Below are 25,588 nucleotides of genomic sequence, written 5' to 3'. Positions count from 1 at the left end.
ACAGAGCCCCGTTTTGTGTAACTTGAGTTGCACCCACAGCCGGCACATGTGGGTCCGAGTGGGGTGTGGGGGTGCGTGTGCACGTGTGATTAGCACGGTTACACCTCGATGGTGGATGGCAACCCCTTAAACCTGGATTTTGTTTGGGAATTGCATCCCTTTCGTAGGAAACTGGGTACAATAATGTATGTTATTGATCGTTTTGTGATGTTGGTTTTACCAATCAATATTTAATTTGGCGATCCGAGAGTTTCTGTTGTACATACCCACAGGCTGCACATCTGGTATCTCTTGGGATACTGCCCCAGGTCGCAAAAATGCAATTTTTTTGAAGCACGTCGGGAAATTTTTCTGTATTTATATGAAACACATCAAGACCTCATCTTCGTCTTGGAGGGTTATGCTGCGCCCAGCAGCACAGCCCTATTTGTACAGCGTAGGAACCGGAGCTGCCCCGAGCGCTCTGCCGCTGCTGGCGGCACCGGGGCTGGGCGGGCGGCGGCACCTGCCAGCGGTGACAGCCCAAGGGCTCAGGGGACAGGAGGCAGAGCCGGGCGGGTTTAGCAGTTTGTCACCCGAGCGAGGGCATCTTTCATCTGTGCTGCTCTGCCGGTGGAGCTCCCGGCTAACTCCGCCGTCCTGCCGCCTGCTGTAAACACACGGGGCTTCGTCCCTTCCCGGCGGGACGGGGTGGGCTCGCGTGGCTGGCGCTGCCGGGGGCCGCGGGGCCGGTAACGCCGTGCGTGCGGCCAGCCGGCTCGTCCCGCTCCCGGCGGGGCCCGCGGCGCAGGGAGCGGAGGGCGGCGGGGGCGGCCGAGCTCCGCGGAGGCCCCGCTGCCCCCGCACGCCGCCGGCACGTCCCGCTCAGCCCCCGCGGCCGCCCCCCGAGCCGCCGCCGCCGCGCTGAGGGAGGCCCCGCGGCGGAGGACGCGGCGGCCCGGCCGGGCCGAGGCAGCTCCCCGGCAGGGGGGGCCGGCGGGCCGCGGCGGCGCTGGGCGCGGCCTCCCGCCATGGGGCCGCGGGCTCCTCGCAGCCCGCCCGGCGCGGGGGCAGCCCCAGCGGGGAGCCGCGCTGCCGCCCGGCGGGGGCCGGGGCGCGCCACGGCGGCGGGGGCCGGGGCGCGGCGGGAGCGGGGCGCCCGCTGCCCGACAGGAAGCCCGGCGGCCCGGCGCGGTGCGGGCGGGCTCGGCCCTCGCCTTCCCTTCCGCCCCGGGCCGCGCTCCGCCCGCGCCGCCCGGCGGCCCCTCAGGTGTGCGCGGCGCGGAGCGGAGCGGGGCGGCGCTCCCCTCGTCCTCCGGCCCGGCCGCCGCAGCTGCACGGCGGGCCTGTCACGTGGGGCGGCGGCGGCGGAGCGGCGGCGGCGCTGCGGTCTGTCCTCCTCCACCTGCCCCGGAGCGCGGAGCGCGGGCCGGCCATGGGGCTGCGGCGGCAGGCGGCCGCCCCGCTCCCGGCCCCGCGGCGTGAGGGCGCTCCGCGGGCTGGCTGCGCCGCCGGCTCCCGCGGCTCGGCGTAGAGGCGCGGCGGCCGCCGAGCTGCCGTGGTTCCCCCCGCGCCGAAGGGCAGGCGGCGGCGACCCGCCATGGAGAAGGCAGCGGCCGCGGAGCTCCGGCAGGGCGCGCTGGTGCCGCTCACCGCCATCTGCCTGGGTGAGTGCCGGCCCGGCCGCTCCCGGCACGGCGGGGCATGTCCGGGCAGGGGCGGAGGGGGGGCGCGGGCACCTGCGGCGGGGCTGCCGGGCCCCCTTGGCCGCTACGGGAAGTTACCGGGGGCGGGGGGAGCGGGACGGGGCGGCGGATCCCCCCCAACCCCCCGTTTTCTGACAGGGTGGGGGGTCCCTCCGGGTGCTGCTCCCCGTCGGTGGGGAGGCCGAGCAGAGTTCTGTCCGCTCCCTGCGGAAACCGGCGTTTTGCCCTTGGATTGGAAACCGCTACGGTACCCCCGCATAGCGCTTATTAAGAAAAAAAAAAAAAAAAAAAGTTTAGACATCATCGGTGCCTTCCGCAGAGTCGCGCTGCCGTGCGGCGCGGCAGCGGCTCCCGGGGCGGGTGCGGGGCGGCCCGCGGTGCCGCCGGGCTCGGTGGCGTTTCCCGTCGCCGCTGCGAGCGGCTGGGTGGGGAAGCGTCCCCCTCCCCCGTTCCTCTGCCATGTTCCGCTCTCCTCCCTCCTCCTGCTCGCAGCAGGTGTTAACTTATGGCAACGTGACGAGGCGCGTTACCGGTTTCCCGTCTATCGGCCCGTCCCGCCGGGGCCGCGGCTCCGTGGCCGGGAGGAGCGGCCCGGCCCCTGCCCCCCCCTCCCTCCCCGGGGCCGCTCGGGCTCTGCGGGACCCGCTGCCCCCCCACCGCAGTGTGCCAGCGCTGCAGCCGCTCCCTGATAACGCGGGCTGGGGTTCACCGGCCATAACCCCGCAGGCCAGTCGCTCTCTCTTATGTAAATGATCGGGAAAGGGTACCTCTGCCCAGGCTGTCCTTCTATTTTTGTAAAATTTTATTTTTTTTTTTAACGTCGGTGCTTGCCTAGAAAAATGTAGGAAGTTGCAAAGCTGCTCTGGTTACTTCAGCTGTATCTATTTTAATTAACAGAAGCGCCATGTGAAAAGCAAGCAAAACTACACAACAGTCTGAGCATCCGTTCTAGCTGGTGCAACTTTTTTTCCTTTTGCAGAGTCTTAAAGGGCTGTCAGAGATGTGCGCGGCATGAGGATAACGTCTGCTGCGTGGTTTGTTTAAAGTTAGAGACAGACAGGAGTTTCTGCCATATCTGAACTTCTTGGTGTTTTTTTTTTCTCTCCCTTTTCTTCTTGTGGCCCAGTCAGACCTGTGTTAAAGCTTCTGTTATTTATAAGAAATAACGTGGTTATTATTAAAATGACTAATAAGGCAATAAAAGATCATGTGAACTCCAGAGTTTAAGTGAGAACACTTCTCATGTTTATCTGTGGGTAATGCCAGGTTGAAAGTTTAGTAGATTTCTGCTTTCTGTGACTTCTACAATTTCACTGTCTGGCTCTTCTTTTCAGCTGGAATGTTTTATTCCTATTTCTTGCACAACTGACAGTAGTGGAAGTTGAGAAACGTGAGAGGTGGGAAGCTTGGAAGGTATTCCGTTCAGTGAACCCATAAGAATATAACGCTGCCGCTTTAACTATTTTTGTATTTTACTTCCTGCTTGTCTGTCCTTTCCTTTTGCCCTTATTTTTGGTTCTCACTTGCCATTCTTTTTGTTTCCCCGTAGGCTGTATGTGGTGTTTGGTGTCTGTATCAATACACTGCCACTGACCATTGCTGTATGCAACCTTGTCTGTAAACTGGTGCTCCCAAGGCACGAACTGGGTTTGGTGCAGCTGTTCTTTTCACCAGGCCGTTTTGTTTCTCATTCTTGAGAAATTCTGGAGGACATAGAAAGTTATTAGATAGGAAGTAATGAAAACAGCGAAGCTGATGTTTCTCCTTCTGGCTGTGGGAAAAGCCTGGTAGCTGTCATTTGGTTCGGAGGTGCCCAGACATAAATTTCCCTTTGAATCCAAATAACTGCTTTCCCAGCTGAAACCCTTACCCTGAGAATTATTCAGCAATCCCAACGAATGGCAGTTAGTTTCGAGCCAACTGAACCGCTTCTGTTTTTTCTGGCTTTCTCATAACTCTGCCCAACTGTTAAGAGCATCTAGAAAACTTCCTAAGATACCCACCCCTAGTCTCTCACCTATTTTTATTTTGACAGGTTTTTCTTTTGACAAGAGGCAAGGAAACGAGCAGGGAGTGGCTGTTCGTTCTTTTGGGCCTCTGACACTTTTGAGAGCCGCGTGTTTCGGAAACTGCTGGTTACAGCGTTCTCGTGGTTTGATTTGACAGCCTTGAGTGAGACCGAGAGGGAGGAGAACAGATACTGGAAACTGTGAGCTTATTCAGTCGCTGGAGAAAGTACCTGATACGAAACTTAGACTTTATTTTAAAGAACTGTGCTTGACTGCTGACTTTTTAGCGAGAAGGAGTTTGACGATGAGAGCAAAGAACTTGCAACAGGGGCCAACAGATGTGCATTTGCAGCAGTAAAAGAGCGTTTTTGGGGTTGTCTTTCTTAGGTATCTGCCAGGCCTGGCATGCCAAGCTGCTTACAGTTGTACTCCTGGTGGCAAACTAGGGCTGTCTGTTTAACCGTCCTCAGAAGAAAGTAACGTGGCTTTCAGTTAGCTAATTCCACGCTTATCATGCCCTTGTCTTCATGCTATTTATTTCCATTTAAAGGGCGTAGGGGCCTCTCATCAGCCATGCGAGGGGACCTCTGCTTGGGAGCTCCTGTTCTGTTAATGGCCGTTGGGAAGATTCGGGTAGGAAACACAAAGATAGGTTGTAGAATGGTGGTACAGACCCAGATGTTTCCATACGATCCATCTTCAGACACTCCTTTCAGTTGTGGCGATAAGAGTTACGCAGAGTATATCCACGTATTTTCTTCGGAGCGAAACAAAATATTTTAATTTTTATGAAATTAAATTTGTGACTTAATCACTGGTTAATTTCTTCTCAGCCTTTGTGACTGTATTACTATGGTTACAGGCATAGCAGTGCTTTAATACCGTGTGGGAAAGTGTTGTGTTGCTGTTGCTGCTGTGGTCCCAGGTTTGTGACAGACGGCCGTGCTGCTCTGTCACAGAGCCAGAGTGAACCCAGCCGAGCTGTTCCCTGCCACGGGGTGGTAGTTGCTCCGAGGAACGCTTACTGACCTACCGGAGCAAGCTAGTGCCGTGAAACAAAGGAAATAATTACATGGCACCTTGTTATTATCATAGAACAAATGTTACTGTACATTAATTATGTAATAAAATCAGTGCTGTTAAGGTCCTTTGAACGTGGTGTTAATGCTTATTAACACAAAACTGCAGCTCAGGCGTGTTTCTTCTCAAGCCGCAGCGTACGTGGCTGTCGTTTAGCTGCCCCCCTTCCCTGGTGCATTACTGCAAGCTCAATCCTGCAGCCGCTTGGGAGGAGCGAGCGGTCACTGCCCTGGCCCTTGCGGTAGCACCCTGAAGCCCTCTGTGACGGGTGACACTGGGAGCAGTTATCCTCTCTGGTTTGCAGGACCTGAGGTCCGTAGTGGTCTGTGCGCCTGCCGAAATCGCTGTCTGCGCTGAGCTCTGGCTTCGGGAAGGAGAAAGTCCGAACTGTGGGTATCCAGGTGTGAATCGGGGGAGGAATGCTGTAGGCACCAGGGCTGCTGCGGTGGGGCGATAGCTCAGATCCACCCGAGTGAAAACCGTGACTGGGCTCGAAGTGGCAAGCTAAGGGATCGCTTTTAGCTTTTCTATTTCCACCCCGTTAGTGGTAGGTACTTTGTTCCTCTTGTGCTGGTTGAAGTTAGACCAGAAGGTGGCCGGGGCAAGGGTCACTGCGTTGTGCCGTGTTTGGGCCGTGTCAGAGACAATGGGCGCCCGTGCTCCTACGTGCTGCTCCGAGACATAAATAGTGTTAATTGTCAGCAGCTTCCCAAGTGACTGTTGGGAACAGGGATGGTTTCTCTTCCTCTCTTCTCCTATTGTTCATTTTTTAATGATGTTTTTTACTAAATGCTTGCCAACAGATCGACTATAAAAAGATTTAGGGCTTAACACACGCAAAATAAAGCCAAAGTGAGTGCTTGGGCTGGGATGTTGTAAATTAAGTTTTGGTAACTTTTCAAAGGTTTCTAATTCTTTTAAACGTTTGTCACGTTATTAATAGGCTGCCTTTGTAGATTATGGGATACTGCTAAAATGAGAGCAGTTAGTGAAATAACACTGTTATTGTTAGAGAAACTAATATGTGTGGGGAAACTAATACGGAAGTACATGTTAACGCTGACCTCTGGAGCAGTAATGACAGAGGAGAAATTTTTTTTGGCAATAACTGCGCTTACCAGATCACTCTAACGGTATATACTGTGAGAGGAGACTTCTGAGAAAGTGAAGAGTATTTGGAAACTGATTTGTTAGTTAGGTGAGTGTTGCAAGCACTGCCTCATCCTGTTTTGGTTTTACCAGGGGACGTTTTTGAGAACTTCATTGCCTTTGATTAGTCAAGGTATTCATGTTAGCTTCAGCAGTTTATTTTCAAGGTGACATTTACCTGAGAGGAGCAAACTTTGCTTTATTCAGAGGAGACATATGTAAAGATAATAATCTCATTAGTTATTTTCCAGCATTTAAGCAGGTAAAGTGACCAGCTGTGATGACAAATATTTTAGTGTAATTGTTCTTCTGTCTTCCCCAATTAAAAAAAAAAAATCCCATCGAAGATAATTTAGATTGGCAGTTGTTTCTTTTGGTAGCATATTTGACAGATACTGAACTAACTGTTGTGTGTTGACTTTTTTTTATAGCTACAGGGAAGCATCGTAGTTGATGACATGGCTTGCCTGTGTAGATAAGCTAAGCTAAGTTCTTGTTGAAAGACTGCAATGCGTTTAGATTAACGCCCCAGCAAACACCTAGAAATGGTTAACTACTGACTGCCACCCTGTGCCACTGGAACCTGTCTGAACATTATTTTTCTGTCTTTACACAGTGAATCTCTTCCTGACTGGGAAAATAGAAAGTGCTGTTACCTCATTAGGTAAGACATGCTTTTCTTATTTGTATTTACTGTTCTTTTGAGCTGTTACTGTGTCTTCCCCACCCAAAGAGATCTTTTAATAAAACACTACGATTTTTCTTTGAGAAAGAGTAACAAAGATGTTTTAGGAAGTATAGGGCCTTTAAGTCTTCCTGGGGTTATAGACTCCATCAGTGTCGCTGTGCTGGAAAAAGAATTGTAAGCTTGAGGCTAAGGTCATGGTACGTGCTGATGTGTTCAGGGGAAAACTATGTTTAGGAAATGTGCCTGGGAATATCAAGTCAGGGACAGTGGCCCGTTCCCGGCGGAGCTCAAACAAGAATGTTAAAAATGTCTCATGAATGTCAAAGTGGAAATTCAACCAGAATCACAGCATTTAGTGTAATTTCTTTCTCTATAGCAGCACTGTGACTTACTGACATTAGGAAAATACTGCAATCAGGGTCCTCTTAGTGATAAGGGCCCTCTTGTGCCTGTCAATCCGCAGTCACGTTGGTAGGCACACTTTATGTCCAGAGAGGCGGTGACTTAAATTTAAACAGAAAAACCAAATAAGGGAAGCAGGAGGAAAGGATATGGGAAAACACAAAAATAATTCTAAGGCAATGGGTTGATTAATGTGGGAGCTTGAGCATTCAAGTCAACATGGGGGTTTGAGAGAAGGTTTAAATCAGGAAAAGGTAGTAATTTGATGATTAGGTAACTCCCTTTAATTTTGTTTAGGGGAAGTGTGGATGAACCATGTAGGATGTGTTGTTTGGAACACAGTACGTCCATTCTTTCAGTGGAAAAAAGCAGAATGTCGTCTATGTCCTAGTCTGTTCTGCCTGGATGGTGCTTTGGCTTTTGATGGAGTTTGGCGTCTGTTGACTGTATGGTATATGAGTTTACAAAGTGTAAGTGAAGTGATTTTACAGTGGCTGGCAGTATACTGGTGGTACCGCCTCGACGTGAAATACATATGCTTCATCCAGTTGTTCTGCTGCTTTCCGCTGCTGTTCTTTTGCTAGAAACAGAGAGAGTTGTAACATCTGGCTTTTATTCTTTCACGTATGTGTAAAACCTCAGAGTACTGTAGCCTTCATGTTTTCTTGTCTTCGTACAGTTTTGAGTTACTTTGTCTCCTGATGGTGTAACCGGAGCTGGGCTGGGCTGGAGGGGGAAGAATGATCATAAAAGGTCCTTGCAATAGTGTGATCCATGTGTAGCTTCTCTTACCTGTGTTGCAGGATAACAGGTTAGGGTAGTGCAGTCGTAAGGCAGATGACCCTGCCAGGAGTCATTTCGCAGGAGATGTTCCTTGGGAACCCTGATAAAAACTGGGAGGAATGCTTGATGTCCTAAACATGTCCTGACAAAGCAGCTTATTGCGGAATAGATCTCCATGATAAGGTATAGTGTGGTTACTTTTCAGAAAGCAAGTAATAGCAGAAATAACGAGTTCTGGAGAGCGCAGGTTGAGCCACCACCTTGGCTGTATTTGTGCAGTGATTTGAAGCCAGAAGAGCTGCTGCCGCTGACAGGGAGCCATCCTCCCCGAGCCCCTTCCCCAGGCTGCGCTGAGCCAGTTCAGCCTGTTGATCCAGCGCAACGCCCGCGCAGATTTGGTCAGATCAGCAGGTTGAACTCTTGGGCTGTACCTTTGCTGGCTCTGATACTGGGGGCAGAAGCAGCCTGCTGGAGACTGGATAAAGTGAAGTGGAGCCTTAAATCCTTTTTTCTCCGCAAGCGTAAGGGATCTGCATTAAGCAACACGTGCAAGCCCTTCTGGAGGGAGCATTTGGAGAACCTGGGGAGGGTTGCCTGCAGAGCCTGAGAGAGCTGCTTGAGGAGGTGGATGTTGCAAGCGTTCGGTTTTGAGAGAAAGTTCCTTGTGGCAGGTGCAAACCATCCTTTATCCTGGAGCAGATGGTTGGGATGTGTCCCTTGGGATTGGGGCAGATCCTGGGGTGTCGCAGAAGAGAGTGAAGCTGCAGGGTGTATTTTCTGCTGGGATCATCTGAAAATTTATTCCTGCGCAACTTGGTGCCCCCAGCGCTGTCCCCTGGTGGAGCTTGATGTCTGTTCTGTTATAGCCATAGTTTCAAAAAGAGGAGTAATATTATTCACGTAAAGTTTTGGAAACTTCCTTGGAAGTAGTTGTGGCGTATTTAAGCGGCAAGAGGAATCTGCTGCTGCGTGTGACAGAAGAAATCCATTTGATTATTACAGAAGGAGCCTCGTTAAGATTTTTGCCTGCTTGACAGAAACTCTCTGAACTCGAACCTCTTCTGGCATTTGTTTAAAGTCTTTTTAAAAAAAGTTTTATTGTTGTCTGTCTTCAGAATTTGTCTTTTTTTAAAAGCACCATCTTGGTAAGATTTTTTTGGTGGGTTGGTTTGCCAGTTCAGGGATTGGTATTCTCTTAGGTTTATTCAGTAAGCCTAAGTGTGGAAAATGTAAGCTGTTTGGGGCTTTTAGTAAGTTGGGTTTTCACTTGCCTTCTGGGTTAGTGCAGAAAGGCTGCAGAAGGAGTTACAGAACAGTTGTTGAAAAAATGTTGTCACCGCTCTTCTTGTGTGTTGTCGCTGATGATAAGGCCTTCAGAGCCCAGCACTGTACCTTTCTATTTAGGGACTTCCCTTTCCTTTAGATGTTTGGGCAATTTGAAAAAGGCTTTTGTTTATTTTCCTTAAGGAATCACACTGTCATGCCGAAGTCCAACTTAATAACACAATACTTACGCATCTGTGTGATTCTGCAAACTTCATAGCCAGGAGCTGAGGAGGGAAGTGGAGCCCGTTATTGACACTGAAACCCCAACAGCACAAAATTGTGCCCTTGTGCGGGTTTTCCGTTTTGTTGCCAGCACCGAAGGCTCTGTTTGGTACAGGTTTTTCTTTCAAAATGTATGTAGGTGAAAGAACAGCCACTGAAAGCAGTGCTTGGGTATTTCATCTTGTGTGCCACACAGCAGTCAGTGCCTGAGGAGCACAGAGGCAGGTGACTGGTTAGGAAGGAGTTCTACTGATAAATTGCAAATCCCGTAGTAATGAGCCTTGGTGGGAAATGAAAGGCATCAGGACCCTAGGGCAATTGAGTGAGGTTTGGGTAACCGCAGCAGTAGTTTTGAGGGGTGGATGCGTGTGTGTCCCCAGTTTGCCCCAACAGGTTTAGGGGACTGCGGACATATCCTTAAAATAGTGTGATTATGTTTTGGCAATATACATTCAGATTAGTGGTCCATTCAAATCAGAGGCCTTTGTAAAGGATGGCTGCTTTGCTCTTTCATTTTAAATAGGGCAAGTCTGACATGCTTGTCATGTGTTAGAGGCATGAAGCCGTGGGGGAGAGTATTGAGCAACAATGTCCAAAATGGCATATAGTGCCAGTGCAGCCCTTACCTTGCTTACCACCTCAGATTTTCAGTTACAATTCCTCTGCTCAAATGAAAAATCGTTTCCTTTTGTCTGTTTTTCTTTCCATGTACCATGTTCATAGCAGATGTGCACTGTTAATAAGGGAAATGCGTTTCTCACTGAGAACCTGAACTGTCATGTTACATCAAATCCACTGCTTGCAAATTGGGAAACTGTATATTATTGCAAAAGAAAAAATGCTGCTGATGTTACTTCAAAAAAGCTGGGGTACTTCAAATAACTGTTGCTCAGGATCTTTGTAAATACTTCCTAAAACTGAGAAACAAGTATTTGGGAGAATAATAGCTCTGTTTAACTGCACTGATGAATGCGTGAGTGGAAGTGCTCCTGCGGAGTCACCAGCGTGTCAATGGGGCTTCCTCAGATAGGAAGTAAAATGAGCGTTGTGTTAATTATGATTCTGTTCTAATGCATATAGTATGAATGAGGGATATTAATCCAGGACCGTATTCAGTACAAGGAGAGCAGAAATACTTGCAGATCTGTTGCTGGAAGCCTCTGGGTAGTGCTGTCCACTGTATTTGCTCTTTCTGCTTTGTGCATTGTTTCCTTCCCGTTGAGAAGTTTTAGCAGTCTGGCAGTTGCGAAATGCAGTCTTTCCAGCTCCTTTTGTATTGTTGCCAGCTCTAGGTCCTCTTATGCTGCTGTAATTCGTTGATGCGATGGCAAGTGTGTGGAGGAGCACATTTACAGACCTAAACAAATGGAGAACTAGAATTGAGAAGTCCTGTGGACCTTACATTTGCTTTTCTAATTCTGTAATTGCATCGGCATCTCAGTATTTTGCCAGTATGTAGCGTGGAGTCTCTCTGGTTTTAGAACTGTGATACCAAAAATATTCTTGTTTTTTGTAACCACTTTAATGCAAAATATTTGTTTGGAAAATAGGTATTTTTGTGTATTTATGTATTCTTTATGCTTTGTGGCCTTTGAAACTAGTAGGAATGACATGCATATGTTTCAGTGGAATGCCCTGCTTGGAGAGTAAAAATAATGGCTTTTTATATGTTTTGCCTCAGGTAAGTTACTCACCTCATGCTTTTCATATTCCTGTGGCTTTCGCTTCAAAAGTGCTCACTGTGAGCAAACGGAATAGTGCCAGGCACAGATTTGCTGGTGGGGGATGCTGCAGCCAGCCCCCAGCCCCAAGCAGGAGCTCTGCAGGCAGCCGTGCTGCTGACTTGATTGCAGCCAGGCAGCTTTACCGACACTTTGTCACCCTGTCCCTCCAGTGCAGCTAAATCCGATCCCGGCTGTGAGTTGAAAATGATTTATTTATGGGGCTGAATTTGAAGCAATACTGTAAATCTGTGATTTATAAAGCAGTATATTTGGACGCCTATGTGTATAAGGAAAGCTGAGGTATAGGCAACCTTCTTTTTTCCCCTGCTACCTTTTTAAGCTATGAGAAAGTAAGCTTGTCAAGAATTGGAATATTCAGCTGCAATCCACATGTCATGCTCTAGACAGTCATTTGTGTTAAAAATAGTTTTGAAAATAATTTTGGAGAATGTTGAGAATAGCTGTTGCGTTACGGAGAATTTCCTCTCTTGTAGTCTGCTGAGACTTGTCCTTGGAACATTTCACTTTCAATTTTGAATTGCTTAATTACAAATTATAAGTATTTGATGTAGCCTTAATTGGCTTGCTGTTTTCCATAGGAAAAACTGAAAGTGCTGTGAAAATATTGAGCTTTATTTAGCCCTGTTTGCTCCTTTCCCTTTCTGGAAAACTTTTCCTATCTATGGGAGTTCAGAAGGAATTTAGAGTACTTAGTAACGTTCAATGAAAACATTTGACATCGGAGTCTGGTTTACTTTTTTCTTGGGGCTTTTTTTTCACCATGACAAACTCTTCAGGTCTGTGGTATGGTTAGGAGAAAAAACAACATGTCCAGGAACATGTTACAACAAAATGAGCTTCTATATACTTTACACTGAATATGGATCTTCTTCAGTTGCTGGGTGATGTACCCAGGGTTGGGAAGCTGGTAAGGATTTTTCTGTATTACAGCCTCTTGGCAGATGCATGCAGTAGTATTGATCTTTGGTAGATTCATACAAGGCTATTGATTAATCCTGCATTGAAATGCAAGTTACGCTTACCTACACTTGGAGCGGTGTCTTAATTAAAAACCGGGCCAGGGAAGAAAGCAGTAAGAGGATAAAACTGTTGACTCTCATTTGTCTGCTACCCCCAGAAATTGATGAAAGCTTTTGTAGCTAATATGAATTGTTGATTAGGCAAAGCATTAACAATTAATATTTTTTCCCCCCCTTATTAACAGCTGATTGCAGTGGAGAACTGGAAAAGCACACAGAACGACGGGGAGTCATCTATAGTCCTGCATGGCCATTGAACTATCCTCCAGCTGTAAACTGCAGCTGGTACATTCAAGGAGATCATGGAGACATGATAACAATTAGGTACGGTTGGATATTCCACGGGGGTAAAGGATTGCTTTACTGAAATGGAAAAAAACATGTAAGTTCTTATCTGATACACAAACAAGACTGTTTGTAGAGCTACTAGGTGGTGGAAGGAAGCTGAAGCTGATTGCGCTGGAGCATGTTTGCAGCTGAGCACCTCTCTCATTTTAGAAATGTTCCACGGTGGCTTGTTTCTGTAGGCTACTTCTGACATCCATCATTGTACATGCAAGTCACTTGTAGTCTTTTAATATATTTATCTTCACAATAGCTGTGTGAGATTTCATCTTCCTCTGATAGGTGAAGGGGTGGGAAACAGTGATGTATTTACTGACATTGAAGAGTTCCCTTTCTCTTCAGTGCTTATAAATAGGAATAGGTGAAGGCTATAAACCCCGGAATAGCCTCAGTGGGATACGTAAAATTCTTAGAGCAAAAATGTTTTTTTCTTTAATGTCTTGAAATAGTGCTATGTTTAATGACAGTTGAAGGTAAACATTGCTTATTGTTACTTGTTAACCAAAAGAGACATGCTTTTCTGCTTAAGGTTTATTTCCAATAGAATTAAATTATAGTTAGCATTTGTGGCACAATTTTAGATCATTCTATAAAAATAATATTTAGAAAAGAGTAGAATGTATTACAGATGTTTGTTAAGAATGTTTATAGGCTATAATATCAGCACATTGCAAATATGCTTAATTTCTTTGGGCTAATTGTAGTATCCTTCTCAAACCCAAGATTTTCTCATTTAAAAAAAAAAAAAGCAAACCTAGGAAAGGTTTTTTTTGTTTGGTTTTTAGTACTGTTGTGTTTGACACCATCTGCTCGTTCTTTGCTCAGCTGCTTGAAAGGACTGCAAACCTCTTCAGCTGCAGATGCTCAGCAATTAAAAACAAATCTGCCACAGATGGATTAATAGGAGGGCTCCACCATCCATAGTTCAAAATAGGTACTGCTCGTCAAAAATAAGGAAGTAGATACCTGCCAGCATTTAAGATCCATAAATAGAAACGCGCTTTTAAACCCTATTAAATTGTATTGGACTTGGGGAATTTGTTTCAAAGCAGAGATTGTTTGAAACTCTGAGAAAGCATACAAATGAGACATAGGACTTGGCTCTGGAGACTGGTGCTGCGGTTTATGCTATGGAAATGTCTCAGAGCTCCCAGTTAGAATTAGGATTCTCTCCTGTAAGTATGAGTGTAGCAGAGGCTAAAGAAATAAAGTGAGATGGAGAAACTGGTAATAACATGTGTGTGCAGTTTAGAAGCGTGCATAGCAATATGATTTGAAAGATTTTTCTTAATGGGTTTGTTTTCTATCACCGTATAGCCAGCCATATCCTGCCCTCCTGTGCACATGCAAACAATGGGAGCTATGTGTTTACATCCTAGGGATTAGTGTTGTGGTGTTACAGTTCTGACAATAAATGTACTTGGAATGACTCACTCCAGTGTATGAAATGCAAAACATTACAGCATCTGAGGATTTCTGTAGAAGGTTGTAGCCCTTGTAATGCCAAGGACATAAAAGCAGCAGCTGGCTTGCCTAGGCTAGTGTGATCTAGGCAAACTGGGAAAGAGGGTTCAAATACAAACATTTTTTTCTTCTGAACAGTTGGTATGCTTTTTGTCCTAACAGTGTGTTGATAAGGGCATAGGAGTAGCTTTTTTAATTTTCCTAGGAAAATCAAACACAGTTCTTGTGATAACATCTGGATTTTGAAAGGTTTAAAAAAAACCAACCCACCTCTTTTGTGTTATGTTACGCAGAATGCATTTCCTTTGATCTTGAATTCTCATTGACAGTAAGACAGCAATGTTATATCATATTTGAGATACAGCAGGAGTCATTAAGGGATAAAATTGCAATTGAAAAGAGTTTTGATTTCTAAACCATTTGTAGTCAGTGGTCATTTTTTTGTAAAGCTATTATTCAGCAGCTTTCAACAGAACGGTGCCCAGATCTACACGTGGATGTAAGATGCTGGCTCCTGTGGGCATGTCCTGTAGAAGCTTTGTCTTAACGTCTGCCTTTCGTGTGTGTGTATTGATTTTCTTCAGAGTCTCACGTTTCCATGCTTACTGTTTTACTTTATAGTTTACTTTTTAGAAATCCTTGGGGGAGACTTTGTAAGAGCGGGAAGTACATGTTCTTTGTGTTTATACTTCTCTGTTAATTATGCACATTTCAGTGTTTTCTTCCAAGTTTGTGTGTCTGATGGAATGGTGCTCTTGAGATCTGGGAACAAGTATGTAGCCAGTTTTCCAAGACTGTATTGTGTTTCTTTAAATTCAGGTAATCAGTCTGTTAGTTACTGTTTTGGAAACATTTTTTCCACTTATTTTCTCTATTTTTATGCCTGTTTTCACAGAGAACTACTTTGAAGTCCTGTAAGATCAGATAAAGATGTCTTATGCAGTAACTGCCTTTGCACCATCCTTTTCAGGCTTTGTATGTGTATGTTTCCTCATGTCTGAGAAAAATATAAAAATAATTTTTGTTTAGCAGTTGCAGTTACCTGATGGTTTTAATTAACCCTGATGTGGGCAGAGTATAAATGAATTGTGTTTTATTATAGGAGTTTATGGTACTGAGAGTAAAATCTTGAATTCTGAACATGGAGAACATTAAGACTATTGAAAAGTGATCTACTTAGTGACCCACACAAGCTGTCTCTTAATAATTGCGGTGGGGGAGATCACCTTCATTGGCTTTCACTGCAGTGGTTCATGTCATTGGCTTTTAAAAAAGAAATTGTCAGATACCATTTGAGTTTCAATTTCTGAGTAAAACTGGGGCCTGTTCATGTAAAGGCTTGCTGGTCTGTAATTGTATGAAGAATTAAAAGGACTGCTTCATAGTCTATTTACCAAACTCACAGTGTTTCAGGACCTGACATTAATTGGAAAAAAACCTCATAATAGCCATTTATTTCCTTCAGTTGGATGTGCTCAGCTTTTGAAAAACAGCCCCTGTGTCTCTTGCCTAAGGTTACACAGTTGGGCAGTGCTGGGGAGCTGGGAGTAGAATAGCTTTCCTGACTTCCAGGTCCTTGTGCTTCAGTGGTTAAGCAGAAGTTTTTAATGAGCCAATTAAGTCATCAGTTGTTCACAGTCTGCACTTTAAGAGGCTGGCAAATAGAAGTAACTTTGCTTGCTTAATTGGTTGGTCTGTTTTATTTTGGGATTGTGCTTTACTGATCTACCCATAATATTTATTCTCCAATTTTTTTAATGAGGGTAGAGGGCCAAATTGGACATTACTTATTTATTTATTTACTAATTACTTTCATTCAGGTTTTACGTCTCTTGTTTGTCCTTTTCCAGTTACCAAGAACGTGGGGTGGGGTTTTTTATGTTTGGTTTGTTTTTTTTTTTGCTTTAATCTGTAGTTGCTCGTGCTGAAATTACTAAAAGGCTTGCAGGGAATTCCCTACATTATTTATAGAAGTTCTTTTTTTTTCCTAGCTCCTACGGCTCCTTTCAGTGCAGATGGCAAACAGCTTAGCTCTGTTAAGCATTAGTTTTGCAGGTAGCACATTTTTTTTTTCCATATTTACAGTGTGGTCATGCGTATTTATGATAATCTGGTTTAATTAAGTTATTTCCAGCAACATAAAAATACTTGCCTACAATGATGCTTTCCTATTAACTGACTACAGTTGCTTCATTTGACTGAATCAGGTAAGATCCAATATATAAGGCTGATCCTGTAATTTTCTGTAAGCTGCTGGAGTCCTGCTCATCGTTTGGGGGTAACCCTTTTTTCAGAATCGTACCACTGAAATAAAAATCAGATGATTTTACCTGTTTCTGCAGGATTCTGTAAAAACAGATTTAGCGTGGCATTTGTCAGTTCACATTGACTTGTTCTGATCCTCAAAGCCTGAATGCTTCCAGTGGTTAATAGATTATTCTCATACTTTTGTCTAAAATTAGGGGATTTTTAAAAAGGAATTAGCTGTGGAGGAGGTATTCCAAAAGCCAGATAACTGGAGTTAGTGCTTTTGAATAACATCTTTTGGAAAAAACAATACCTGAGAAATTTGGTCTGATAATTTTGGTCTTTACACCAGCCTCCTGCTCTGTGCCTGTGCTGTGTTTGAGATCCACAGGTAACTGGGAGAACAGCCCAAGGGCCAAAACATTTTGAAGGATGATCTGTGTGTTGGTGGTGGGTGTTGTACTTCGTTAATATTGCAGTTCTAAGCGCTCAGAATGCTGCTGTTTGCCTCCTTCGGTATGGGCCCAAGTGCTCCTGCTCTCCCCGGCCTCTTGACCAGGGCTGTGTGTGCTGGTTGTGGGGAGGAGGAAAAGCCTGCAGGAAAGCTGGGGTCTCCTTCGCTTCGTCAGGTGCCGAGATGCCCCAGCAGATACCCTGCAAGCGAAGCTTGTGGGTGGATGGGGGTGCCTGCATGCCGTGGAGCAGATGTGGTGTGGTGGGGAGGGCTGTAGCTGGGGGGTGCAAGGGCTGGAGCTCAGCACCACTGTGCGCTGCAGCTTGCATGGTAGGATGGACCTCTGGGCCCACGTCCCACTCCTTCCGACGTGTCAGAGTGCTTTGTGGGAGGGGGATAGTGACTAAGCAGACCTGTCTTTTGCTTTTCCTCCCAAACCCTGTGCTTCCTTGCCCAAGGTGTTAAAAAATACTGCAGTACTGACTGGTGCTTTGAGATATGCATGACACTCGCTGTTTCAGTACGGCTCGATTCTGTTTCTTGTTGTAATCGCAGATAATGACATGGGTTTTGGATACAAAGGACCTGAGACCTCCCTCAAGAACCCTAACTACTGACTTCATTCAGTATTTTTCCAAAGACTGTTAAGATGTTTGTACAGTCCTACAAGCAGTAGGAGCACAAGACTTTGTCCCTATTTCCACTGGATACCATCCCTTATTCAATCACGGGGCTAATCCTTTTGATAGAAAAATTTGCATTCCAGTTTGAGAAGGTTCAGCTGAATAAGAAAATGTCCCTGCGCTCTATTTGTGGGTAGCAGGATTAAATTATTCTTTCAAAGACTGTTACAGCAGCACTGCTAGATCTAATTACAGATGATGAAAGAAGTGAAGTAGCAGAGGTTGAACACACTATTCAAGACTCTTAGGTAAAATAAATCAGGGGGATATTTAATGTCAGATTAGTATGGTGGATACTTCAGGCAAAAAATCTTGTTGTTGCAAATGCATTATAAAGTGAAAACCAAATGCATGTATTTATATGTGCACACACATATATTAATGTTGTGACGTATTTCTTTACAAAAGGGTGGGTTTTTTTGTGGTGAAGTTGGTTGATGGCTTGTTCGAATATATGGTTCTTTTGGTTTTGTGTAAAATCACCATCAATTTAAATGGAGCAAAATTTGCTTCTGATGGAGACAGTATAACTTAAAAGGATGCTGGAGTGGAGTGACAATGCCTTAATCAAAGCAAAATCTGTTCAAAATATGTCTGTTGATTAGTTTGCGTGAGGTAGAGCGTAATTGCTTTGACTTTGATTTTGCCCTTAGAAGAAGATGTTTTATAACTGCTGTGGTATCTATTATATATAAAACTTTACATTAGAACTAGAACATCTGTATTTCAGAGAGATGATTTGTATTCAATGGTGTGTGAAACTCCTATGCACCTGGTGTTAAGATGTTTATTGTTTTTAAAAAAGAGGTCATTCTTGTGGATATTCTGTATTGCACTTTTTCGAATACTAAGGCATTTGTTTCAGTAGCTGGTGCATCCCTGGGAAGCAGGGTGTTTTCAGGGAGGCTGTTAAAGGTGATACTTTCTTGCAAGTCTGCTCTGGCTCATCACTCTTTTGCTCAGTTGGTTTTGTGGCTAAAGCTTGGATTTCTTAGTGCAGAAGTGTGGGATTCGGCTCTGAATCTGTTTCAGATCCAGCACTGACGCTCAGGAAAATCAGTTATTCTCTGTATGTCTGTGCTTCTGCTTTGAAAGTTGAGAGTAAAGTTTCTTCCTCTTCCACACCCTTTATAATAAACCAAAAAAAGCCCTTTATTACTTATTGTACATTATTACAATGTACAATACTACATTCTCAAGGTGCAAGTAGAAGATGCTGTTAATTATACACAAATGCAGGCTCCGCAGCTGTCATCTACAAAAGAGTTTGTAAACAAGGCATGTGCACCTAGCTGACTTTTCTTGTACTCTTTGTGTGAACCTGAAAAGTGTTACCCCCCCCCCCCAAAAAAAAAAAAAAAAAAAGAAATGCATTTTAACATAAGGTACAGACAGCTTATTATATAGGCAAATTCTCCCCTGGTTGTGTGCGGTCTGTGTTGTGTAACCACACGATGGGTGAATTACTTACTTGGTAGACAGAGGCAGCTCTTTTCAGCAGAGTGGGAGAAATGAGTTGCTGCGGGACTTGGCTGGAGTGCTGGGAACTGGGTAGGATGGGGGAACGAATTGTTTAGCTCTCTAAAGTTGGTCCTGCTACATCTAAAATAACTATAGGAGAAAGAGATCAAAAGTTTTAGTAAATGATCCTGTTCATATTGCACAATCAGAAGTTTTCTTTGTCGTTCCCATCCCCCCCTTCCCCAGTTGTAAGTTTCCATTCCTTGATCTAGTCACTGTTTCCTTCTCTTAAAAATGTTTGTTGTTGGACAGATGGGTATTTCTAATACTTATCCAAAAAGTCTTTACAACAAGAACCCCTTACAAACAATCCTCCAGGTAGATGATAGGAGCCTTTGTTTGTGTCTGGTGCCAAAATGAGTTACAGAGAGCAAACCCAGCGTGGTAGCTCAGTAATGCTGTCTCATATCTCCTGCAACAGACTTCATGTGGGTGTTCATCGTTTCACTGACACATGCTTTGTGTAATTCCTTTTCATGCTGAGTGCCTGTTCACACACTTTCTTGGTCATTAAAACGATTTTTGCAGAACACCTAGGACAGAGGTACTTTTTAGTTTACCTTAGCATGGCTGAATACGTCATTGTGACTGCAGAGTCTAATGATTCCTTGCAAAATGTGCTGGCTTCAGAAGCTTGATGAGATCGCTTACAGCAAAGAATTAGGTGCTGTGGGAATACATCTTCCTACCTGGGAAGACACAGAGCATGGTGGGAGAAAAAGGGTTGGACATCTCTTAATTTATGATTTAACTTAATACTTTCTGTGCTCACTTACTCCTTGTGCTTTTTCTGATTTTTTTTTATTTATTTTGAGAGTTATTAAGCTGGTATGTTTGGCAGAACCTACAGGTGTGTGTAGGCTGGGTCTCCTGCTTAAATGAGTTGGCTAGTGTATGTATTTGCTGCTCTTTCCCTTTCACCTTCAAAGGGCAAGATCTGGCAGGTGTTGACAGCCTTTTGTAAATACACAGGGATATCAGAAAATTATCTTTCCGTTAATCTTTTTTCAAATAATTTGTCTTTTATGTTTGTGAAAAGTCCTTTGTGGAAGGAGGTTTGCATTCTGTAGCAGCTTTTCAGCCTTTCTGAAACTTCTGTCTAGGTATTTGCATGGCGTATGCACAAACTTCTGCCGAGTTAATTTAGTGTGGCTGAGCTATATGAAAAGAGGACCAAAATTCATTTCTAAGTGTTCTGAACAGTGTGCCCATTCCTAGTAAGCGTGCTTCTCTGTGCAATGCTGTTGTCATTGCAGATTATTGAATGGTAATGTGATTTATTTCATTAGACAACAAATACCCTCTACATTTCCTGAGCTACAGGTTAGGGAGTATTAACCTGGTGGTGTTTGGTGCTCTGCAAACAGTCAGGGCACCTCTTTGCACTAGGTGAGCTGCTACCGAATAGTCACTGGGCTCGGGTCAGCAGAAGGGCTGGCAGCTTGACTCGAAAAGGTTATAGTCTTGTGCCCTGCATTTGCATTCCCAGAAAGGGAATATTTTAGTCTTTAAAATAAAATATAATAGTGTTAGACTTTAGGTTCCATTTCCACCCCTTGCAGTCCTGTTCTCTTCTTGCCCTCTCCCTGCCTATCCATAGCTTGAAGAGTTGATTTTCGTCTCTTGCATTTATCCCTTTAGGGTTCTTTGTACTGCTCCCTATTGTTCTTTTTCCGAGATAGTGGTCTCCCCTCTCATCCCATAGTTTCATAGCTTTTAAGGTTGAAAAAAAACTGCTGAAACTAATCTACCTTCGGTATAATGTATTCTGGAATTCCACTTTTACTCATATCTGTATTTTAGGAAGCAGTTTTGTTTAAGAACTGAGTAAAAGAGGGAATCATCCTTTTAGCTTTTGGAGCTTTTTGGCATGCTGTTTCTGCCAGTGAGATGGGTGTTTTTCCAAACTGGGGGAATTTGAGTGCTCTGTTTATATGTACTCAAGGTACTGTAGGTGTTTTGTTATCTTTAATGTGGTGTCTTTATGTCAGCACTGCTTGGTGCAGAAAGTCAACTGTTGCAGTCTGGTTTTTCCTCTCTTTGGCTTTGTTCTAGGTACATGTCCTCTTTGTAAGTTGCGTTTTCTTTTCTTCCTCACAGTTTTAAGAATTTTGATTTGGAAGACTCTCAGAAGTGTGCAGTAGACTGGTTGATGATCGGCCCATCTTCCAAGAGGGAGGAGTACAAAGTGTGTGGGTCTTCCATACCTCCGTCCTTCATCTCTGCAAGGGACCATGTTTGGATATTTTTTCATTCAGATGCATCAAGCTCAGGACAGGCTCAGGGATTTCGCCTTTCTTATATTAGAGGTAAAACCTTACAGTTTTGTTGGCTTCACTTATACTCTGTCTGGCAAAAATTGAAGATGGTATTATTTTTTGTTGACAGGACTCTTGGGCCAGTCTTAACGGCTGTGAGGTGTTAGCATGGTAACACCTGACGTTATTTCTGCTTGGCTTTTTAACAGTATTCCTGAAGTGTACTGGCCTGACCGTTTGACTTGTGACATGCAGGGTAGACATTAAAAAATTATGTCAGGTGGTTCCAAAAGTTTTGATACTGACTTGTTCTTGCACTCTTTCACAGGTAAGATAGGTCAGGCTGTATGCCAGTCAGATGAATTCCGTTGTGCAAATGGAAAGTGTATTCCCAGTACTTGGAAGTGTAATTCCATGGATGAGTGTGGCGATAACTCGGATGAGAGAAACTGCACTGTCCCTCCAACAGAGCCTCTGTCCAGCATCTGTCCCTCAGGAATGTTCCAGTGCAGTGCAGCCCACTCCACCAAATGCTTGATGAACGAGCTGAGATGTAACTCAGTGAAGGACTGCAGTGATGGTTCGGATGAAGATAATTGTCCTGATCTTTCCTGTGGCAAAAGGCTGGATAATTTTTACGGATCTTTCGCTTCCCCAGATTTATTCCGTGCTGATCACAGCAGATCAGACCTTCGTTGCACATGGTATGTGGACACACAAGATAATCGACACGTTCTGTTGCAGCTTGATTTGCAGTTAGGCTACAACGACTACGTAAAGGTGTATGATGGCATCGGAGAGAGAGGTGATAAATTAATGCAGACATTTTCGTACCACAACAATAGGCATTCGGTGAGTGTGGAGTCGTCAAAGGGGCAGCTCACTGTCTCATACCATGCCCGCTCCAAGAGCACTGGCCATGGGTTCAATGCAACCTATCAGGTGAAAGGCTATTGCCTTCCTTGGGAACACCCTTGTGGAAGTGATGAGGAGTGTTTCACAGATAAGCAGCATTGTGATGGCTGGTGGCACTGTCCAAATGGCAAGGATGAGGAGAACTGCCCCGCTTGCCAGAAGAATGAATACCCATGTGAAGGAAACAGTGGGCTTTGTTACTCAATACTTGACCGCTGTAATAACCAAAAGAACTGCCCAGATGGCTCGGATGAAAAAAACTGCTTTACTTGCCAGCCGGGAAACTTCCATTGTGGTACAAATCTGTGCATCTTTGAGACTTGGCGCTGCGACGGCCAAGAAGACTGCCAGGATGGAAGCGATGAACATAACTGCCTGGTGATCGTTCCCAGGAAGGTCATCACAGCTGCTCTGATAGGGAGTCTCGTGTGTGGCTTGCTGCTGGTGATAGCACTGGGTTGTGCATTTAAATTATATTCTCTGAGGACCAGGGAATACAGGTAAGCATCTTGCTTTTATGTTGCTTTAATAGCTGTGTTTGGTTTTTTTACCCTTTTTGTTTAAAGGAAAAAAAGTTGATTGTTAATCAGAGAATTTGCAAAATACTGTGAAACTAATCCAAGGAATTGATGACAATTAAATAGCAGTCGCAGCATTAGGCTTAGAAAGGAGTAGTTCAGATTTTTTTGAAGTAGTGAGGGGATCATCAGCTCTTCTGTGACCTAGAAGAAATACGCATTTATCGTGCAGCCTGGCAGAACCTGTATTTAACTTCCATCAAAACTGTTTTGAGCAATTTCCTCTCTCCCCCTCCTCCCCCTGCAACAAACCCCTTGCCCCTGCCAAAAATTGAATGCTGAACTGTTACAGTGAAGTCTTTGCTGAATCTGAACTGGATAACCCCTGACCCCTCCCCATGTACTCTGGTTCTCAGTTCTACCAACAGTGATGCCCTGCAGTGGTAGGGCTGGGTGGGTTCTGGGCAGGAGTCGTTAACCTCCATTGTTGCCACTGGTGTGAGCTGTGCCCCTTTCCCCTGGTCCTGGATGCCTTGTTGTATGGATAGTGTGTGTGTTTCTGTGCCTGTGTGTTACATGTCTGTGCAAGCACGGTTCTGCCCTTTGGGAGAGAGCAGTAAGGGATTTTTTGATGCCCATCTCTTGTCGTATGCACCAGCTCCGTGCTATGCTGCTGACACAGTTTGTTTTCAGCACAGTGTGCTTTACATTCTGTCCTGATCAAATCTGCATGATTAAGGAACTGGAAAACAGCCTCCATGCTATGTTGGGAACCTTGGTGCCTCGGTTCTGGCAGGACAGCCAAAGCTCTCTGCAGCTGCAGGCTGCCCCTGTTGTGTGATTGTTTCCAGTTCTTAATGTTGTCTTTTCCAAAAATAACCTTCGCATCCTTGCTGAACAAGTTACCACTGTTACTGGCATAAGCTGGCCAACTGAAAAAACTTCAGTTGCCACAGAGTCCAACCCAGGACTGCACCGACAAGTTTGCTGATTTGATTCACTGATGCTTATTCCCTGTGCTTTTACTCCTTCTGTTTATTTTAGCACGCTGATAAAATTTTCACGGAGCCTAGTTGAAGGTTTGCCTTTTTGCTGCTGGTGTGAAGCTGTCCGCAGTGCTTTTAGACATTGATGTGAAGGAGGCAGCACAAACCAATTTGTTACTTCTCTTCCATGTTTTCTCTCTGGTTCTCTTTCCAGAGCATTTGAGACCCAGATGACCCGACTCGAGGCAGAGCTTGTGCGACGGGAAGCTCCCCCTTCCTACGGACAGCTGATTGCACAAGGACTGATCCCCCCAGTTGAAGACTTCCCTGTGTACAATGCATCACAAGTACGAGTGCCAATGAACCTATCGGCAGCCAAACTACCATAAATTAGATAGAACGCAGTTCCAGATTCTTTCAGTGGCTGTGCTAATTATGTGGAAGCCATACAAAAATGTATGTGTTTTACTTGGAGCTGAGGAACCACAGTTAACAAGTCTTGGTGCTGTGGGTAGTTTTGGACATGTTAAATGTATTTGCTAGCAAACAGCAGTGAGATAAGCACATGCTGTTTTGCTGTACATCAAGACAGAATGAACAGAGACAGAGAAAAAGGTTAGGAAGTAAATAGAAAACAGGCTTTTCAAGCTGAAACTGTAAATGTGCCTGAAGCAGTAAGAAAGTACGATCTTTAGCAGTATTTTTGGGAAATTCTGGGATTATTTTTCATTTACAGATACATTACATTGGGAAGCCATTAAGTCATTCTTCTGTTTCATTGCTGAGTTCTCAAAAATCTCCTGTGCCCTGTCAAAAGTATCCAACTGTGATATAAACCACCTGTAGTTTGTTGCTCGAGTGGAGAAGGGGTTTGCCTTGGCCTTTCTTCTCTGCTGTGGTCATAAGCTTCTGAGGATCCTCTGCTGTTGCTGATGATAGAGGACTCGGTGGTTTGCAGTCTGGTTCTTCAGTAGTGATCTGATTGTGTGGGCAGAGCATCTTCTTGGGCAGACAAGTAGAAGTTAAAGGAAACGGTCTAAGGGAGAGCCTTGTGGTACAGGCAGAGCTGTCTGCTATTACATGGTTTTATTACACATACTTATTAGATAGAAAATACGTGTTTAACAAGGGATTGTAGGGATCAAGTCTGAGTGTTCTGGTAAGGTGGAGATATTAGTGGAAAGAACATGACGTAAGAGAAGTCTTGTGAGTATGTGTGAAGTCATAGTTCGTTACATCTGTGTTACAGGCTTCTGTGCTGCAGAACATTCGAACAGCCATGAGGAGGCAGATGAGGCGACACTCGTCAAGACGGAGCTCATCTCGGCGGCGCTTGGGCAGGCTCTGGAACAGACTCTTCCACAGACCTCGGGTGAGAGGACAGATCCCGCTCCTGACGCCTGCCCGCACTTCACAGACTACACTGGGCGATGGAATCATCAACCGTGCTGATGGGACTATTAGGAGCCCTCCGCCTTCCCCCGAAGGACCTAGTTTAGAGTCAAATGCCCATGGTCAAGCCAGGGGCTTACAAGAAGCTGGATGTAGCAGTTTGCAGCCAGAGACTGAAATCACAGAGCCATCGCCTTCAAATGTCTTACCGAGTACTTGCACAGCAGCACACGCAGAGCCTGAGGCTGGACGCACTGATAAATCTTTAGGTGCTGAGACCTCCGGCAGCGAGCTTAAGCAGTCCAGTAAAGTGGATTCGGGAAAGGCTTTCAGAGATCCTTTATCTGAAAGTGTTACAGAAATGATCCATGGAGGGTCAGCGTCCAGGAGGACTGTCCCAGAGGACAGTAATTTAAGTAGAAGTCATCCGCTGAGTGAAGAGCCATGTAGGTTACCCTTAAAAAAGTGGGAGTCTGCTTACCCAGACAGCCCTATGAATGTTCGTATCCAAGTGGATGGACAAAACCGATGTTGCCCTAACTCATACCGGGAGGAGCCTTTGGGTGTTCATGCGGCTTGTTGCCATTCTGTGGAAGTGCCAATGTTAGAGTCCTCTACTCCCCTCTCTGAAATCAATACCAGTGATGATGAGTCTTTACTTGTTTGCTAATAAAAATTTTTGGTTTGGCCCTGTAAA

General features: G+C 45.2%; 1 protein-coding gene across 3 annotated transcripts; it reads left to right on the top strand.

Moving 5' to 3' along the window:
• The first annotated feature begins 893 nt into the window (after positions 1-893).
• Positions 894-25,588, top strand: LRP3 (LDL receptor related protein 3). Of its 3 annotated transcripts, XM_080365070.1 has the most exons (7): positions 897-1,646; positions 6,540-6,587; positions 12,294-12,432; positions 20,923-21,131; positions 21,409-22,495; positions 23,714-23,846; positions 24,749-25,588. In XM_080365070.1, exons 1-7 carry the CDS (start codon positions 1,580-1,582, stop codon positions 25,559-25,561), a joined length of 2,496 nt encoding a protein of 831 aa, XP_080221196.1. In that variant the 5' UTR covers positions 897-1,579; the 3' UTR covers positions 25,562-25,588. The 3 variants fall into 3 exon arrangements, with proteins under 3 accessions (XP_080221197.1, XP_080221196.1, XP_080221198.1); XM_080365071.1 differs by lacking the exon at positions 6,540-6,587 and having other exon boundaries at positions 894-1,646; XM_080365072.1 differs by lacking the exons at positions 897-1,646; positions 6,540-6,587; positions 12,294-12,432 and adding an exon at positions 12,465-16,614.

This window comes from Falco punctatus (genome assembly GCF_963210335.1).
Source record: "Falco punctatus genome assembly, chromosome: 14".
NCBI classification, from domain to species: Eukaryota; Metazoa; Chordata; class Aves; order Falconiformes; family Falconidae; genus Falco; species Falco punctatus.
This window is presented reverse-complemented; position numbering and strand designations above follow the sequence as displayed.

Bases quoted from the DNA above. Each gene is read 5' to 3' on its own strand.
- LRP3 (XM_080365070.1), top strand. From the start codon at position 1,580: ATGGAGAAGGCAGCGGCCGCGGAGCTCCGGCAGGGCGCGCTGGTGCCG. The intron at 6,588-12,293 runs GTAAGACATGCT...CCTTATTAACAG, and splicing joins AAGTGCTGTTACCTCATTAG to CTGATTGCAGTGGAGAACTG. The intron at 23,847-24,748 runs GTACGAGTGCCA...TCTGTGTTACAG, and splicing joins CTGTGTACAATGCATCACAA to GCTTCTGTGCTGCAGAACAT.